The following is a 16,238-nucleotide window of genomic DNA, read 5'->3' on the forward strand; positions in this document are numbered from 1 at the left end:
ACATGAACAGCCAGGAGTGCTAGAGGACTCGGCATAAGTGACTGTACTTGTCATGGTGTGATATGATGTGAGTTACGGTTACCTGTGAGACCAGTCGCTGGTTCTCGCTAAGCCAGGTTTCTCTCATGGCAGCCTTGCGGTCAAAACGACGTGCCAGCTGCTCCAGCTTCTCTTGGCGAATCAGCTCATTCCTCAGAGCCAGCTCTCGCTCGTGCTCCGCCTTCTCCAGACGCTCCCACGCCTACCACACACATGTTCATAAAATTAAACTTATTTTTACTCCCAGTTAGCACCAACTTAGAATAGAACTGCTGATGTCTTTTAAAATACACTCAGCCTTGTAAATACAAGCTACACTCAAATCCTTCACAGGGTCTGACTTAACAGCATCATGTCAGCTGCCAGAGGCTGGAGGGTGTTTCACAGAGGCTGTGTCTCACCTTGTTAATGTCTGAGATGAGTTTGCCCTCTCTGGGCATGTACACTTTCTGGTTGTTGGCTCTCATCTTGCTCTGAATTGTGAACAGGAGGACTTCAAGGTTGCCCTTCTCAGTGAACCTGGACAAAGAGGGAAAAACAAGAGCATGTGGTGTCAACAAAGTAAATTCGCTCTAATTCAGTTTCAATCTATTTGTGCTGGACAGTCAAGAATGAAGGTTGTCCTACTTACTTCGGGGGTTTCTCCACAGTACGATAGGTGTTGAAAGCCTGGAGCTGCTGCTGGACTCCTACCAGTGAATTAGCAAACTTGCGGTTGTTGAGGATGATGATGGTCTGCTCAATCCACTCCAGCAGGTCGGAGGCCAGAGACTCATATTTCTCAATCATCTTCTCTGTTTCAATGGCGTTGTCAAGCACCTAGAAATACAAACAACTCTTTCATTTTTATTTATTTGTATGTTTATTTGGATTAATACCTAATTTTTCTCCCCAATTTAATTGTGGCCAATTTTGCCCGCTAGTTAGGTCTCTCCCATTGCACAATGCAACCAAGCTTGGAGGTTGGGTAGCTCAATATGCTTGGAGGAGAATTATGTTATACCAGTTTACAGATGCCCATGTTGGCTAGCAATGTGCTGAATGTTGGGACAGAGGGAGACCCACCCAGAAGCAAGAGCAAGGCCAATTACTTAAAACTCACTTTGCCGATACGCTTGCCCTCCACTTTCAGGGCCTTCATCTTGGAGAAGTAATGGTAGTATGTAACAACATAGGTGATGACTGACTTCTCATCGGGATGATCCACGCTGATGTCTAAAAAGCAAATCACATCAGTTTACTACACTGTTTTTCATTAACAAGCTGATACGAAGCTTTGGACCAGAGAAAACTCTCACCCTCAGGGTCCAGCAGTTTGGTCAGTCCCAGGTGCTGCTCGGCCAAGTTGAAAGCATTCTGCAGGTTGTAATGAGCGTTGGACTTCTTCAGCTTGTCAAAGTCAATCAGGTCTGGCCTGTCAACATGAGAGAAGTGTTTGAAGGACAGCCAAATAACACAGAAGAGGGAGACAATGTGGACAGACAGAGCAGTGAACTGAAATTAGTATCCTGTCTAACCAAGACTGCAATGAGTCTATACCTGTGTTTGTGAATTAGGGCATTGAAAGCCATTCCGTCACGCCAGCTCGTGGTGAAGTTGTGGATGTTGACATTTGGATAGCTGTAAAGAAAGCCAAAAACATATTAGCTTATTATGTCTCATATGTTCCGTAGTTTCCCTGACATGAGGTCTGAACGCAAACAGCTGTGGGCCTTTGTGGGCGTCCACTCACCCTGCTGTCTTCATCTGACACCACAGGAGCAGAGCGTCCTTGGCTGACCGCTTCTCTTTATTGTCTTCTGTCTCAACGCTGATGTCTTGGATCTGTTTCGCACAGAACAGACTTGGTTTGTCAAGACTCAGTATGGTCCACTACCTGGCCATTTTACTGGAAACAGCTAGTACACTCCGTTTACATGCACAGCTTGGATTTGATTTGCTTTGATAATTCAGAGTATAGTTCTGGTCACTGGGCCTCCTTGCAGAGTTTAACATGTAGCCCCCCCTTTCTTACCTAAGGCTAATGCAAATGATGAAGTCAATCAGGGTTTCATGATTACAGTCATTAGCTAGATCATGTGAGGTATATATAGGTAGGGATCTAAACTCTGCAGGGTGGTAAATCACTAGGTAGATAACAGGATCACAGCACAGAGCAGGTGAAACATCAAAGACAATGCAAACCCAGTGGACTGACAGATTACCTGGAAGCGGAGGATAATGGTCCAGATGAGGCCAAGCGTAAGGCGGTGGTTGCCGTCGACGATGTCATGGGAGCCCATGTTCTCCAGGTGGACCCGCTGTTCCTTGAGGAACTGCAGGGCTTTATCCACATTCTCCAAGCAGTGGATCCTCATGCGGCCCTTCGTGGGCTTGGGCTGTGGACAGTAGACAGTAGAATCATGACTAATGTCATCACACCACAAAAGCTCCTCTGAGCGATATTTTGAGGTCCAACTGGATTCAAGTGTTGCAGCTGGCTCTGCTCCCCCTTGAGATACAGTACAGTTACAAAGATCATCAAGCAGTGCTTTGGGTCATGGAGTTCAGTGTTCCTATGGAAACTGCAGATCTGTCTCGAATGAAATTTGTCTTGCTTGAAATAGAAAGCCAAAGTGTAACTCCCAAATGACAAATAACACGAGTTCACGCAGGTGCACTGGCCGACAGAGCTGCGCGGGTTAACAGAAAAGCCGGCAGCGTCCAGTTCCCTCTCAGCAGGAACAGGGAACTGGAGCTGAAAGGCCCAGCTCAGCGGAGTTAATGATGTACACTCCGGACCTCTGGGACGCAGTGGCGCTGTGTTCCTTTTCTGACACCTGTGATGGAGGAAAGTGGCCCTCACAGGAAAAGCAAGGTGTCAAAGCCCAAGATGGATTGAGTCACTCTGGAGGAAACGTCCTGTTCAACAAACGACTTATGTGTATAAAGTGGAAAGGTCAACTCATCTAGTTCACCTTTGCATGTTCTTACAGTGCAACAAAAGCATAAGAATACCCTTCATTTGTTTCGCTTACAGCTATTAAGAAGTTATTCACTTTTGACTATCAGTAAAAAACCGAAGCCTCAAAAGCTAATTATAATAGAATTCTTTGGTAGCGTGTCCACCTTTTGCCTTCAATGATGTTGAGCCCATGACTAATGAATAACAAACTGGCTGTTTTGACTGTAAATGAAATAAACTTAGGTTTGATTTTGTATGTGATTCAAATGTATGGTTTCCCATGCATGGATAAAGTCTAGTCTTGGACCAAATTGCAAAGCTATTTATGATTCATAATTGCAATGTTTATTAGTCCAGGGTCAGGCCTAATCTATTTTTTATGACTGTCATCAAGAATCATTATGCTATAAAACTACAGCTCCACCATGGCTGGCTGTCCCTACCCACTTCATGTGCGTCTCTTATCTCCTGGGCCTGGTCTAGTTTAGTTGTTTAACTCCAGTCTGTATAAAGAGTCCTGGTCTTTGTGCACCTTTACAAAGTTGTTTGCACCTCACCAGCAGTTCTAAGCCAAGTTTCTTGTTACTGAGTTACTCGGTTTAGTCTCACGCTTGGTTACCTGTATTTTTCTGGTTCTTACCTTGGCAATGACTGGCTTATATGTCTGGTTTCCTGGTTTGGTGTAAAGAATTGCCCTGTCTTGCAGCTATCAACGAGTTTTGGAAAAGCCCCCCCAAAAAAACTTCAGCATGTACATCCGTTTGTCTCTCGCGTGTTACAATGATTTTCAGTAACCTTCCACAGAAAAGGAAGAGGAAATCTGCACTTATGCACACAAAGTTCTGTGCACTTTTCGTTAAATATGGGAAACAAATCTCAAAGGTTGTGATTAATAAGAGTGAATCTCCAATGACTTGTCAGTGCATCAGAGATTTTGTCATATTTGTCAAAGCCAGTACTCCAATTGGGCTGCATTATAGAAATTAAAATGAAGTAGTGCTGAGCGATGCTATATTATCCTCATATATAATCTATATATCCTCTATACTTATTCCTTTAACATTCCAGGCTTAATACATGCTAAGGCTTCTTATTTACTAATTACAAGGGCTTCAGTGCAAACTAATGCTAAAAATGCAAATCTTTATTAAACCCTGAAACTCCCAGGCTTATTACATGTTAAGGCCTATTACTCAGTAATTACATGGAAAACAATGCAAACTGGCTGAAAGCTTAAAAAAGAACTCAACATTTCCACATAATCAGAAGGTTAAGATCATTCTGTTGTGTGATGTGAAATGGTAAATTGTAGAGAAACTTAACAACTCAGGGGTCACAATGCCTACAGTGCAAATCTAGCTAATTTACTTGCTATTCAAAATGACCAGTTCTTCTGTCCTGTTGATGATGATGAAATAGCAGTATTTACATTACATTTACATTCATGCCATTTGGCTGAAGCTTTTATCCAGAGCGACTTACAAGTTGATCAGTTACACAGTGTTAGGAATCTTGCCCAAGGACTCATTAGTACTTATTAGTATAGTGTAAGGTGCTTGCCAAGGCAGGGATTGAACAGTACCTCCCTGGGGGCTGCTCTGCTTTCCAACATCCTACATGTACCATGTACCATGAACAGATTAAAAAATACATTTAAGGGTGTGTTTGAACCACCAATGACCTTAAGAATGGATATGCACGGATATAAGTTAACTATCTGAGGTGCCAGTATTCTAATACTGAAATCACTATTTGGGCTTTTGTGCAGACATACAGAGAAAATACAAACTAACGATTCATATAAACGCTGGTTTTATGTTTTAACAGGACTGTACAATGGCAGTTTTGCTCAAACTCACACCAACTAAGCATTTAAATCAGCCTCTCTGAAACAGAAGCGGTCTAAAAAATGAACACGTTGTTAAGAACATGATTGAAAAATCTATTTCTGTGACCAACTAACATGTTTATACGTCTTCCACAGAGGAGAAAACACACTGAGTCTTCATCAGCATCCTGTGTTTAACAGTTAAGTGTAGTTTTAGTGCACATCTGAAGAGGCAGCCTCCGCTACTCATCCAACAGGAAAACTACCACTTTCTCTTGGCTTTTTAAAAATAAAAATACTCTCTGCACACTCAAAGTCAGGAAATATATATTAAACATAAAATTACATAAAAGCTGCTTATATTACAACACATACATCAGTAGATTTCTTTGAAAAGCTGAAAGCAACTCTCCTGAAAAGAATGCATGCTTATATAATAAAGATGATATAATAAAGCAATACTACATTTAGTTGATTATCTGTTAAATACATGTTTTCAAAATAAAACACTCTCTGAACACTTGACACCAGTCCACTCACCCTCATGTACTCATCTCTTACAGGTACTTGAATATCTGAATTAACCGCAATGCATATAATCTTAACAGTTTAATTACACAGATGTTTGTAAAAATCAGTAGAATTTCCTTTTCCAGAAATCAGGTACGGAAATCAGAACCGGGTCCTGCGCATTTAATGGATTAGTGCCTAAATGTTTTTCAATACCACTGCAATGTTATAATATCATTATAGTGGATTATATCATCACATTGATCTTTATTGCCCAGCACTGATGATAACCTGACATTCCCCATTTACCAAAGAGCTCAATCTGTCTGTGTTAGTAAATGAGTAACCGGCTGGCATTTGAGCTCTGTGGACTGGGACATGATGTGTGAGGAGACTTTGCCCTGAGGTGTGGCGGCCGAGTCTGAGAAAAGACAGAATAAAAAAATGGACGAGGCTGGCAAAGGGAGGTGGACGCCCAGGTCCCTGCATGACCAGATAGTTCGTCATGCTTTGAGAGGAGACTCAGACGGCACCTGATCCAGCAGGCGGGTGCCAAGTGAGGTGGCAGGTGTCTGCTAAAGAGGAGGGGGTTAATGTGTTCACCACCCCCACCCCCCAAGAGGTGTGGTTGGTATGGTCCTTGCTGAATGTGTGAGGAGGTCTCCTGCGGACACACACAGACACACACACACACACACACACACACACACTGCAGTGGCACTGCAGCTCTCTGAGATGCAGATCACAAGCACACACACACACAGCAGGCAGAGAGCAGTATGGAGCGCTACAGTGACATCAGCACTTTTCTTTAAAACCATTACATCACCAAATCTGTCAAACCAGCCTGTGTCAGAAAGTGAGTGACATCCTCTTCAGCCAATCTCGGCCATCTAGTCTGTATTTTCGTTTATACGCATTTAAAATACTGTGCAAACATGAAAGGATTACCCTTATTTGTTTGATTTCCAGCCAAAACTGCTATTAAGTTGAATTTATTCATTTTTCAAAGTCAGGAAATATATATTTAACAGAAAATGACATAAAAGCTGCTTATATTACATCACATGCATCAGCAGAGTTCTTTCGAAAAGCTGAAAGCAACTCTTCTGAAAAGAATGCATGCTTATATAATAAAGATGATGATATAATAAAGCAATACTACATTTAGTTAATGATTTGTTAAATACATGTTTAGTACCTTTTTTCCTGAGTGTATACCTCAAAAAAGACTGGACCTCATTTGTATAAATAAAGAATAAATATATAATACAACAAAAGATTTGGCATTCATGTCTAGCCAAGCCGAGAGGGCGAGTCTGAACCTACACTGGCTCAAACTGAAGCGTCAGTGTCGGCAGCATTTGATGAATGCTCAATGTGTTAGAGGTGAAACATGAGTACAGAAAGGGTTGCGTCCTAAGGAGGAAGGAAATGTCGCATTCAAAAGACACGTGTAAACTAGTCGGCTTCAGGTGAGCGGGCATGGCTCATGATAATATCAAATATCAGTCCTGAGAGGCCTCAAGAGGGACACAGCTGAATGAAGACCAGGGGTGGACACTGAAACAAGATTTCTCAGACAGCTCAGTATCTTAAGCCCAAGCTGAGGACTGTCCAATAGAGAGGTCAATTAGCTCTCCACCTGTTGCACAGGGTTGTTTTTAGACTTAAGATATGCAGCTAATCAAGAAATCCTGCTTTCTAAAATCCCCCCGTAAGTGTATACAAGTGGAATCCTCCTCAGCTTAAGTTGCACCAGATGCTGCTTTGTAAACTGACCCTGCCCTTGCAGGTGAGCTGACAGCGTCCTCGGCTAGAGCAGGCTGCACGGTAACCAGCGGCCAAGCTGAAACAAAGCACCCGGCCCGTTCAAGCCAATGTCCTCCGCTATGTTTGGTGTCATCTACTAGCCATGACTAACTTCCGTTCAATAGAAAGGCAACAGGTTCAACAGCTGTTGAAAAAGACTATACATTTAACTGCATTAAACCCATCTACTTTTCTCCTTTAAAAATTTGATTTCTAAATGCCATCACGCTCATTGATGGGTAAAGACCCCGAACTACCACAGCAGAAAAATCTGTAGAGTTTTGTAAAAATGACCATTTCATACCAGCAAATGAACAGAAATATACTATATACTTTCAGTCAACTATTATTGTTACTATTATTGTTATTATTGTTACCAGCTGGACTGGTTAATTAGGGAGGCTCTGGAGAATTGCTGGGGGTCCGGTAACATTTTTGGACCATTTCTGTGGGCCAACACAGACATGAATCTACTACAAACACACCAGATTGGAGATTTGAATGAGTTAAAGGGGGCAAAGACAAAGTATCTGAATGTACTGCCGACACAGCAGATTAAGAGAGAGTTAAGGCCCAAGCTGAGAAGTGTTGAGAACCGGAGAGCAGCTCTGAGGGTGTGTCTGAGCACAGTTTCCTCTGCTGTAAGCTGTGTTTGCCAGGGAGGAAGATATCTTATCAGGAGCCTTTGGAACGATAGTGAAAGTCCGTGTGAATTGAGCGCACTACGGTTACATGTGGCGGCAGAGTGCAAACACACGCCTGAATGTCTACAATTACGGATTTACTCAGCACCTCCATCTCAAACAGTTTCAGCTCACTCTTAGGAGTGAAAACACACTTATACACTGGTGCTGCAACGTGCAGAAGAATATAAAAATTTAAATATAATGTTCATAACATAACAAAAACATCATTAACACTTAGAAGTCACAGGTATCGCCAGCCCTAAGAAGAAATGTTGTTCGTAAATCTCACTCGAATTAGTAAATCTGTACATGGAACGTAAGTGTAGTTCATTATGTAACAACAAGCCAAGTCATTTATTTTTGAAACGTTTTAATGTTTATTATTTTTCAGCACACTGTGGAATTGCAAGCTCTTAGTCGATGGTCACACCTCACAGCTTGAGGGCTCATAGTACATCTTGACCTGTGAACTTATCTGTATCTTAACTGATAGCCTTTAAATACAGTTATTATTGTTTATTTGCTACAGCACTTAAATAACAAACAACAAACATTCCCTCAAAGGTACAGCAGTGGTTTTAAGGCCCAACTCTGAACCTTAAATAAGTTTTTCCAGGTGAAACGTTTGTATTTGTTTGTAAGGGGTACTGCCCCCGTGACAGTTTCATACTTTATTTCTGAGAGTGTTTTGTATGGTGCAGAGGTCACTATTAGGCGGACCGTGGTCTGAATCCGAACCCAGGAGCTCTCCTACGAGGACCTGGACCTATGACCGATAAACTATGAAGAACTGTTTAAATTTGACAGGGTGGTCCTATTTTAGTCAGCGTTGCTTTTCTAGCCTTTATGCTATGGCCTGGGAGACTCACAGGCCAATCGCATGCGTTGTAAATATGACACATGACGCTACTCAGCCAATCACACCTGTGCATTACGATGAGCACTGAGACTCAAATGAGTGATGCAGACACAGGAGAGAGACAAGATGAGAAACAGCAGTCGGAGGAGAAAGTGAGTCAGAGGGAAGTTATTTCACATGGCGTGCTCTAAAAAGAGATTACATAAAATGTTACAATAAATATTGTTGAAATATGACGGAATTGTACTTTATTTGATCTGGCATTCAGTTCTTGACTGCATAGGATTGATTGATATACCTACTAGGCTACTTCACTGAACAGTATATGGCACTGAATCATGATGCATTTTAGACATTATGATGTTCTGGACCTTTGCTTGAGGACATTTTCTCTAAATGGACCTTACAGAATTTTAATTAAAGACCCTTGGTATAGTGCCATTTTCAAAAAGCAGACCCTCTTGACACACCTTTAAACTTCTGCATGAACGTGAGAGTAACTGCTACAGGCCGAACAGACAGGTATATGTAAATGTGCCAAATTTAATTAATTGAAATGGTCTGTATGGACTGAATGGTGCATTTTGACAATTTTAACAATGTTTACAAATGACAGCTAACTCAGTTTTCCATGATGTGGGCCCTTTAAGCAAGGCCTTGTCAGCCTAACACAGTTAAACAAGGGACAGAGCACAAAACAAAAGGTCACAACCCCTCCAGCAACACAGTAACAGATTAGTTACACATGTATGAGTTCTTCTTGGGTACTGTGTAAAATTTCAAGGACAACAGTTATCTTCACAGAACGCTGATTTTAAGCAGGAGAAACACATCTCTGTGGTTTAGGACAGCCTGCCAGACTGACCACATGCAGATTTGGTCCATTCACTACAGAACTAGTTCAAATTAAGGCCTTCCTTTCAACCTTTACAGACCACCCCTGGGGAATGTCTTGAAATGGCTCTTTTTAAATCTGCTTTAATGTGTCATTTCAAACTTTCAGCACATTCCACGTCTGTGCCTGTGAGCAGTGTTGAGTTCCATGAAATGTTACTATGTGCACTTATTATAGTTGTTGTATCTTATTTCGTAGAATAAGAAACTCTCAGTTTTACTTTTTGGACATTGAAACAAACAGAAAAGTGCAGACTCTAACCTCTCTATACAGGATTTAGACATAATGTATCTATCTATTGAATGAATCTATTATGTGCCTATTATTTTGTTTTATTTTATGAATCTATTTCTATTCAAATGACCATTAATTACAAGTAATTCATTTTTCAGGCGACATTACTGAAAAGATTAGATATAAACAATTCAACTACACAAGAAAAACAGGTGAAAAAATTGAGTTTCGCCATCAGATAACAGCACTTAAAGCTCTTCTAAAGATCTTTGAGAGATCGATAGTACACACAGAAGAGAAGATAACTCAGTGCTAAGGATCTGAAAGGATGTGCAGCTGTCGAGAAGTTGTTACTGAGAAAAGACAAAATATAAATGTACAAAAAAAGAAAATTTACAAAGAAGCTGCTGGTGTTGTCAGAACAACGGACTGACCACCCCAGAGTCCAGACCTTGACATTACTGAAAATGTTTGGGATTCCTTGGATGGTGAGAAGCAACCAACTTCTAAGACTGAACTTTGGAGGTGTGGAAAAATATCCCAGCAGATTTTTTTTTTGAAAAACTGAAAGTGAGTCTCCTGAAAAGAACGGAAGATATAATATGGTGAAGAGTGGACACAGTAAAGACTGAAAAAAATAATATTATTTAGCCTCTGTAAAACATTTGTTTTCTGCTTTTTTTCTTGACAATGAAAAATGAAAACCGTATACACATTGGTCAATTTTGACTGGCAACTGAACAAATGAAGGGAGGTCTTTGAGTTTTGCACAGCACTGTGAATCAGTATGTTTATACATTGATAATTCTACACTTCTAAGAGTTAACATTTACCCCGAATGCAATTTGTCACTAGTTCACATGCCAATGCTGTCCTCAAAAGCTTCTGTCTCTCTGCCAAGAACAGGAAAGGATGGGATTCATCGATGATGTATACAATCATCTGGTGCAAGTGTGGCCTCCCCTTAGAGAACTGCTAATGACTGCTTTCGTTAATGACAGCACTGTTATTAGGGAGATCAGAGTTTAATTCACACCAAGAGCACGTCAGTGTGACGCCACAGGATCTCGCACGTCAAAGACTGAGAAGAGCGGAGGTAATTGCAGAGACCGAAAAAAAAAAACAACAAAAGACTTAAAAGACAATTAAATCATATGTTCTATGGGCTTTATTCTGTTGCTCTGTGAGCTCTGTTCTAAAATCACCATGGTCTGGATCCCACAAGAAGCGTGACTCCTCCAAGCAGCAGAAGAAGGAGGAGCTGGTATGAGAGGAAAACTCACCAGCCTTTCTCCAGAGAGCACCTCCAGCAGTTTGATGAGCATGCGTCCATCCCGCAGGTCCATGTACAGGTCAGTGATGCGGCAGGAGACTCGGGCCAGGTGGGAGTTGACCCATTTCGTGAAAGTCTTCTTCTGCACCGCCTCACGTTCATCTACGGGACAAGAACAAGGAAAACTTTAGAAAATGCAAAGAACTTGAGTTCTCAGATCCTTGTATTTAGCCCAGGAAGTTCATTCATCACTTTTTTTTAGTGTTAGTAACTTTTAATGAATAACTTTTAAGTAATACATTTTGAGTAAAGTGACTAATTTGGTGTAGCATCTAATCAATGTGCATATTCATGTTTTAGATGATATATAATCTGGTTCAGGTCTTCATTCTGTCTTAATGCCACCATCTTGAAGGGGAACTGCACATTTTTTAAATATGTCAACATACTGAGTCAGAACTGTTCACCAGACGGGAAACAGACTTTTGAAACATTTCATGCCTCTTACCTCTCCCTCAGATAAAGCTATTACATAAAGCAGTTATGATTATATTGCCCGATACCTGAGACACTGCTCTGGGATAGTTTTATGATAAGATTTTAGGCTTAAAATGTGTTGCTTTTTAAATATATTCAGGGAGGAGAGGTGTTTTTTTTAGCAAAACAGCACCCACAGAAAACAGGAATACAGGAATCCCACTGACATGGGAATTTTGGGCTGATGCGGATACACAGATATTTCATAAAATGTGAAAAATGGGACTAGATCCATCTAGGCTAGCATTACAGAGAAATGTAGATGGTTACAAATGCAGTAAAACAAATAAACTGCAGTCATTTTAGCACAGTAGCCCAGCGCCACCTGGACGCTCTACTGTTCTAGAGAACAATACTACAGTCAAATTTATCAACACTGAAGAGATTCTGATCTCATCATACATCCCTAAAAAAAAAAAGCTCAGAAATCACAAGTAGGTTTGTTGTTGTTTTATATACTAAACAAATTGATGTACTTGTGTTTATAGACATCACAACCACTGATGCCATAAAGAAATCTGAGCCTGTAATTTCCACTGAATCAATTTCACAAACAACTCTGAAAAACATTATTTACATCTCAGCCACTGAATTACCAAATTTTGCCAAAATTGGTGGAAATCTTCTCAATCTGTCAAACTGCTCTCCAGCCAGATGCTAAACCAATCGTGGGCTCTGGCTTCTACCTTCACTATCCAATAACTTGTGAAGCAGCTGACACTTTCTCCGCCAATCAGACTACATTTGCCGTATTAAACAGGTAGACAGCCAGCTATCCTGTTTATCCTGGCCTGCCCTGCCCCACCTCTGGCCTGGTGGTTCACATGCATGCATGCACAGAGGAGTTTATTTATAATCTTAGCAATTTTCCTGTTGTTGCATTCCTTATCCCTGCATAGACGTAAGCATCTCGTCCAATTGTTCTCCCGCCTCCAGCGTCTTTCCTGAATGACCCCTGCGCATGAAGGATGACAGGATGGCTATAGCTGTCCAGACCTATCGACTGTCTAAGGCGTGGTGAGAGAGAGAAAGGAAAAGAGAGAGAGAGAGAGAGAAAGAGAGAGAGGGCAAGCGATGGGTGTCATCGTAACTGACAACCCTGCCCAAAACAAAAGAAAGTCAACAAACAGAGGAAGAGCATATCTGCCAGCTAGAGTGGCCAGAGGGCACAAGGCCAAACGGATGACAGCTGAGGCCAAACAAGCCTCCAAACAGAACAAAGCAAATATACTGTAACTAGCCAGTCAGAAGCACAGCATGAGCATTTGCTCTTCTTTTAAAAGGGCCTGTATTCTGGAAAAACAAAACTCCCCTCCTTTTTTTGAAATAGTTTTATACATGAACACTGTTAAAAGTTTTAAGCATACCATTCCCTCCTCAGTCCATATATGGGAACTAATCTGCAAAAACAACTTTTAAATCAATCGTGGTTGTGACATCACAACCAATGAATTTTGGCCCATTCTCTTAAGCTGAAGTAGTGCTGTTGCTGCAGTTCTTAGCAACTGGGAAGCAAATGGATTGGAGAAGATACCTGTGATTTTTTGACTTGAGGCTTGAACATAGAATGTGAACATAGAATATATATATATATATATATATATATATATATATATATATATATATATATATATATATACTGCTCAAGAAAATAAAGGGAACACTTAAAAAAACACAATATAACTCCAAGTAAATCAAACTTCTGTGAAATCAAACTGTCCACTTAGGAAGCAGCACTGATTGACAATCAATTTCACAGCTGTTGTGCAAATGGAATAGACAACAGGTGGAAATTATTGCCAATTAGCAAGACACTGTCGTTCCTCGACACTTGTTTGACCACCAAGCCTAAGTTCTATCTATGGTTTGTAAAATAAAACGAATTCAATTTGTTTGTTGAAAGAAAATAAAAAGAATCGAACGAACTAAGAAATACGAGAAGACTCTTTAGAATTCAGAAGTGCAGGTCCTTTATTTCTTGAGCATGGAGAATGTTTTCCAAAGGCCGTTGGATGACACTCCCAAATATACAGAATTTGTACACATGTTTTATACCCTCGGTAAAGGTGGGGTGACATCGCCCCACCTCTTTTTTGTCATCTCCTGGTTTCACAAAACCACCATTATATCCAAATTGACCTTCATATGTCTATGAAATAGGGTCTTGTTTGAACCATTATCTCCAAGTCTTGTCTGAATCCTTTTTTTAAAAAAACATTGTGCCAAGCGCATGCCGGTACTTTTCCATCTCGGCTTTTGGCCTTGAAAGGTTCACAAGTCCACTCACTCCCTATAAAGTAGTCTTCTCTCTTACGCCCTACTGAGGAAGCTTGTTTTAGGGCACTTGTGCTTAGGCCTTATTTATGATCTATCCTGTATAATACATGGCATTTTAATTTTGAGAATCTTTAATTTATATCATTCCCCCCTTTTGCGACAAATAGTCACGAACCATACATCTTCTGTATCTTTATGCGATTATAATATGTTGTCAAGTGCTTATTGGATATATGTTTCTGGATAAATGTGTCGTTAATAATTGTCTATACTGTATACGGTTTATATACTGTGGTATATAGGTTACAACTGCTACTGCTACAAAACTAAAAACTAAGTTTCCACATTCACATCAACACACTCAAAAAAGGAGTGGTTCTGCAGGTGGGGACCACAGACCACTTCTCAGTACCGATGCTTTCTGGCTGATGTTTTGGTCACTTTTGAATGTTGGTGGTGCTTTCACACTCGTGGTAGCAAGACACAGACTCTACAACCCACACAAGTGGCTCAGGTAGTGCAGCTCATCCAGGATGGCACATCAATGCGAGCTGTGGCAAGAAGGTTTGTTGTGTCTGTCAGCGTAGTGTCCAGAGCCTGGAGGCGCTACCAGGAGACAGGCCAGTACACCAGGAGACGTGGAGGATGGTATGAGGACCCAACGTCCACAAATGGGTTGTGCTCACAGCCCAACACCGTGCAGGACGCTTGGCATTTGCCAGAGAACACCAGGATTGGGAAATTCGCCACTGGCGCCCTGTGCTCTTCACAGATGAAAGCAGGTTCACACTGAGCACATGTGACAGACGTGACACAGTCTGGAGATGCTGTGGAGAGCGATCTGCTGTCTGCAACATCCTTCAGCATGACCGGTTTGGCAGTGGGTCAGTAATGGTGTGGGGTGGCATTTCTTTGGAGGGCCGCACAGCCCTCCATGTGCTCGCCAGAGGTAGCCTGACTGCCATTAGATACCGAGATGAGACATCCACCAACGCCACGTTGCACCACAGACTGTCCAGGAGTTGGCGGATGCTTTAGTCCAGGTCTGGGAGGAGATCCATTGATGTTTTTTGTGTGATTTTGTTGTCAGCACATTCAACTTTGTACAGAACAAAGTATTAAATGAGAATATTTCATTCATTCAGACCTAGGATGTGTTATTTGAGTGTTCCCTTTTGAGCAGTGTGTATATATATATATATATATATATATATATATATATATATATATATATATATATATAGTCATGGTTTTGATGTCACAACAGATGGGTTATTTCTGATTGGTCAAATTCATCTACAGGCAGTTCACAAGCCCTCTCTAATAAGGTTACATTTCCCCACTTAAAACTCTTTCAAATTGCGATATCAATATAAAAACAATGAATCTTCCAGAAAGATCCAGACTGTTTTTATACAACAGTCTAATGTTTTAAGTGGATTTCAGGAAAAAATAAAATGCAAGAAAAATGCAATATGGGCCCTTTAAAAAAAATCAACACCCAAATATTCCAGTTAAACACAACTGGCTTTCTCACATGCACTCACGTGGGCAATCTCATTTGTTTTGCAATGGATGCAGTTTAATCGTAAAACATGTTCTGGTGCACTGCGAGTTCATTTTCCAGAAGCCTTTTCCCACCTGCACTGTAAGCAGTATTTCCTAAACAAAAGGCTTCCAGCACAGAGACTGGCGCGGTGAGCTATGCATGCCAGAATGAGGACTGATGCGTCAATAAGAGGCCATGAAAATAAATGAGGGACTGAGGTACAACATCATGACTTCATTCGTCATATAAATCCGGAATATGCACACAGTCTGAAAAGTGCTGAGCCTGCGTCTCTCTCTTTCTTATATATGTCAACACGTTCCAAATGTTCCAGCACCCTGCACCCTGTGGGAGCACATGCATCACAGCTGCAGACCAGTCAGTGTATGAACCAGACCAACTCCGACTCATCTCTCTCTGTCACTCCAACCCTCCCACCTTGGACCCACACAAACACTTGTTTTACACAATGACGGGACACAGCTCATACAAATGTCCCACATATATTCCACACGAGTATCCATATGTAATAATATTGTGTATACAGCCCTGGAGATCTACCACCCTAAAGAGCTCAGATCCAAAACACCTGGCTCTAACATTCAGACACAGTTGAAGGAATTCCATTATCTGGATCAGGTGTGTCAGATTAGGGTTGAAGCTAAACTCTGCAGGGTGGTAGATCTCCATGACCACACCTGGGGACCACTACAGCAGCAGAATAATAAAAGTGCCCACTCATTTATTTCTTTTCTAGTCAAAAGAGCCTTTAAGATCGAGGTATTTATTTTTCAG

The 16,238-nt window shown here is 41.2% G+C and overlaps 1 protein-coding gene across 3 annotated transcripts in view; it reads right to left on the reverse strand.

Annotated features, from left to right (window-relative positions):
• sptbn1 (spectrin, beta, non-erythrocytic 1) overlaps window positions 1-16,238 on the reverse strand; it is a 114,676-nt gene that overhangs the window by 30,241 nt on the left and 68,197 nt on the right. For all 3 annotated transcript variants that reach the window (XM_017721911.2, XM_017721912.2, XM_037545588.1), the window contains 9 exons: window positions 11,091-11,242; window positions 2,244-2,417; window positions 1,772-1,863; window positions 1,579-1,659; window positions 1,338-1,453; window positions 1,142-1,254; window positions 671-858; window positions 441-558; window positions 83-241 (listed from right to left, as the gene is read on the reverse strand). In XM_017721911.2, the coding sequence (XP_017577400.1) occupies window positions 83-241; window positions 441-558; window positions 671-858; window positions 1,142-1,254; window positions 1,338-1,453; window positions 1,579-1,659; window positions 1,772-1,863; window positions 2,244-2,417; window positions 11,091-11,242 (1,193 nt within the window). The remainder of the gene's footprint in view (window positions 1-82; window positions 242-440; window positions 559-670; window positions 859-1,141; window positions 1,255-1,337; window positions 1,454-1,578; window positions 1,660-1,771; window positions 1,864-2,243; window positions 2,418-11,090; window positions 11,243-16,238) is intronic.

The sequence above is a fragment of the Pygocentrus nattereri genome, chromosome 15 (assembly GCF_015220715.1).
Source record: "Pygocentrus nattereri isolate fPygNat1 chromosome 15, fPygNat1.pri, whole genome shotgun sequence".
Taxonomy (NCBI): domain Eukaryota; kingdom Metazoa; phylum Chordata; class Actinopteri; order Characiformes; family Serrasalmidae; genus Pygocentrus; species Pygocentrus nattereri.